This window comes from Chiloscyllium plagiosum, chromosome 5 (genome assembly GCF_004010195.1).
Source record: "Chiloscyllium plagiosum isolate BGI_BamShark_2017 chromosome 5, ASM401019v2, whole genome shotgun sequence".
NCBI lineage: Eukaryota > Metazoa > Chordata > Chondrichthyes > Orectolobiformes > Hemiscylliidae > Chiloscyllium > Chiloscyllium plagiosum.
The window spans coordinates 104,330,806-104,333,808 of record NC_057714.1 but is presented as its reverse complement, the minus strand read 5'-3'; the positions used below and the strand labels follow the sequence as shown (position 1 = coordinate 104,333,808).

Sequence of the window (3,003 nt, the reverse complement as noted above, 5' to 3'; positions counted from 1 at the left end):
CGGGAGCCCTGCCCCCCCGTGTGCAGTGGGTGCCGTGCCACCCCTGTGTGCAGTGGGAGCCCTGCCCCCCCCTGTGTGCAGTGGGAGCCCTGCCCCCCCCTGTGTGCAGTGGGAGCCCTGCCCCCCCCGTGTGCAGTGGGAGCCCTGCCCCCTGTGTGCAGTGACTGACCTGCCCCCTTAAGCCAGCTAATTTAATTTCAAAGAAATGAAAGAGACAGAAGTGCTAGAGACACTGGGGGGAACAGTTCTGGAGAAATCACACGGATTGGGAAGCTCTAACTCTCTCTTTGTATATCCACAGATGCTGTTGCCTAGTGTCTCCAGGGTCCTACTACACACCTGCTACTCGCCTCGGTGAGCCCAGCTTGGCACTGTTGTCCCGAGAAATGGAGAGTTCGAGTGGGACTGGATTTGCAGCTCACCCCCCTTGGGGCAAGGGGTGTCTGTGAGAGGCAGAAAGAGAGGGGGCATTAAAGGGGACTTATTCACCCCCTCCGTCTCCCCACCACTTCACTCTGGACTGTGGGGAGGAATAAGCATGGATGTATCCAACAGCTCACTGCAGTGGGGCAACAGGAGCGAAGGGCAGCTGCCCCCTGGAGGGGTATCCGTATTCAGCATCCTGGCCCTGACGCTGCTGGCTGGCCTGGTGCTGGCCACGCTGCTGTGGAACGGCCTGGTGCTGGTAACCATCCTGAGGGTGCGCGCGTTCCACCGAGTCCCGCACAACCTGGTGGCCTCCATGGCGGTGTCGGACGTGCTGGTGGCGGCGTTAGTCATGCCCCTGAGCCTGGTGCATGAGCTGCACGGGCGCCGCTGGCTGCTGGGCCGGCCACTCTGCCAGCTGTGGGTCAGCCTGGACGTGCTGTGCTGCACCGCCAGCATCTGGAACGTGACCGCCATTGCCCTAGACCGCTACTGGTCCATCAGCCGGCACCTGGAGTACACGGTGCAGGCTCGGCGCCGCCTCTCCAACCTCATGATCGGCCTGACCTGGGCGCTGTCCGCCGTCATCTCCCTCTCGCCGCTGTTCGGCTGGGGGGGCAATGCCTACTCGGAGCGAGACGGCCGTTGCCAGGTCAGCCAGGAGCCCTCCTACACCATCTTCTCCACCTTTGGCGCCTTCTACCTGCCCCTCTGCGTGGTGCTCTTTGTCTACTGGAAGATCTACAAGGCCGCCAAGTTCCGCATCGGCTCCCGTAAAGCCAACACAGTCAGCCCCATGCCCCAAGTGGTCGAGGTAAGCTCCCTCTGCCCAATACACTCCCTCTGGCATCAGCATCACCCCCTGGATGTGGTTGTGGGAGGGTTAAGAGACAGAGGGTGCAGGCAACAGTGGATCCAGATGTGAGAAAGACAGAGACCTGTTCAAAAAAAAACTTCAGTGAAATAACCCAAGGAAAGAGTGCAGACAGAGAGAGAGAGAGAAAGAGATATTCGCCGAGAAGAGAGAAGAGAATTATCAGGGAAAATGCATGAGGAAGACATCCCAGGGAAAGAGAGAGATCCCATGGCAGAAAGAGACCAGAGGGAGAGAGAAGGGAGCCCCAGGAAAGTGTGTGTGTGTATGAGAGAAAGATGGGTGAGTGAGTGACCTCAGGGAGGAGAGAGAGAGAGAGAGAGAGAAATCCCACAGAAAGAGACAAAAGGGACTTCTCAGGGAAAGTGAGTCAGAAAGACATCGGTCAGAAAGTCAAAAAGAAACCAGATGGAGAGAGGGACCCCCAGGAAAGTGTGTGTGTGAGTGAGAGAGAAAGAGACCAGAGGGGGAGTGAGTGACCTGAGAGAGACCATGAGATATCCCACAGAAAGAGAGAGAGAGAGAGATTCCGAGGAAAGTGTGCATGTGTGTGCTTGACGGAGAGAGAGAGAAAGATGCCACGGGAAGAGAGAGGAAGAGATTTGAGGCGGAGAGAGAGACCTCCAGGAAAATGTGGATGTGAGAGAGAAATGTGTCTGTGTGTCTGTGAGATGCCACAGAAACAGACAGAATGAGACCAGAGAGAGAGAGCCTCAGGGGAAGAGAGAGATGTGGGGATTTAGAGAGAGCCATTCCTGTGAAAGAGAGAGGGATATCTCAGGGAATGTGAGTGAGTGAGACAATCCAAGGAAAGTGTGTGTCTGAAAGAGATATAAAGAGGGAGAGAAAAGACCTGAGGGAACGTATGTGAGAGAGAAAGAGAGGGGAAAAGAAGGATAGGTGGATCCTAAGGTGGGACATGTATGTCCAAAGGAAAGAGAGATGGAGGGGGACAACATTAAAAATCACAAACATTAGAGATAAACTGACAAAGGAAGAGAGGCGCTGACAATGGGCTGAACCTGTCTTGTTCTACAGCATAACCATTCAGTGACTCTGAAGTGGAAGATTGGTCTTCAGGCAGTGCTGACAGAGTGGACAGTGAGACAGTGAGCAATGAGAGAATGAGACTGCCCAGGAGCACTAACACCGGGCAAAGCAGGGAGAGGCGGGGAAATAGTGCAGAGCAGAAACAACACAGATGCAAGGAGAGCAGTTTCAAAGACAGCAAAAAAAACAATAGAATGAAAGGAAAAGAAATACAGGAAAATAGGGAGCAAGATCACGGAGAAAGCGAGAAAACTGACAGGGTAGAAAAATGGGACCACACACAGGGAGAGGAAAACGGTTGGAATTAATATTAAAATCATAGAACAAATCTGAGAGGGAACAAGTTGACAGTAAATAGAATAACCAATATGAGGAGGGGAAAGAGAGAGGGAAAAAGTAGTCATAAAGAAAACAATGGGGTGAAAGAGAAAGATGGAGAGATCAAAACAGAAAGCATAGAGACAGAGAATGAAGCAATGCATTTAATAGAAAATGATTGGAGGGAGAGGATAAAGATGCAAGGAAAAAGAGCAGGAGAAAGTGTGAGGGGAAGGGGAACATGTGAGAGGAGAGGGATGTGTAGGGGAAAGGGCAATGTGTGAGAGCAAGGAGTGGATGTGAGGGGAATGTGTGAGGGGAGGGAGGATGAGTGG

The 3,003-nt window shown here is 53.2% G+C and overlaps 1 protein-coding gene across 3 annotated transcripts in view; it reads left to right on the top strand.

Annotated features, from left to right (window-relative positions):
• Positions 1–3,003, top strand: part of htr5ab (5-hydroxytryptamine (serotonin) receptor 5A, genome duplicate b) — a 10,472-nt gene that overhangs the window by 4,713 nt on the left and 2,756 nt on the right. For all 3 annotated transcript variants that reach the window (XM_043690722.1, XM_043690721.1, XM_043690720.1), the window contains exon 2: positions 302–1,240. In XM_043690722.1, the coding sequence (XP_043546657.1) occupies positions 539–1,240 (702 nt within the window). In that variant the 5' untranslated portion in view covers positions 302–538. The remainder of the gene's footprint in view (positions 1–301; positions 1,241–3,003) is intronic.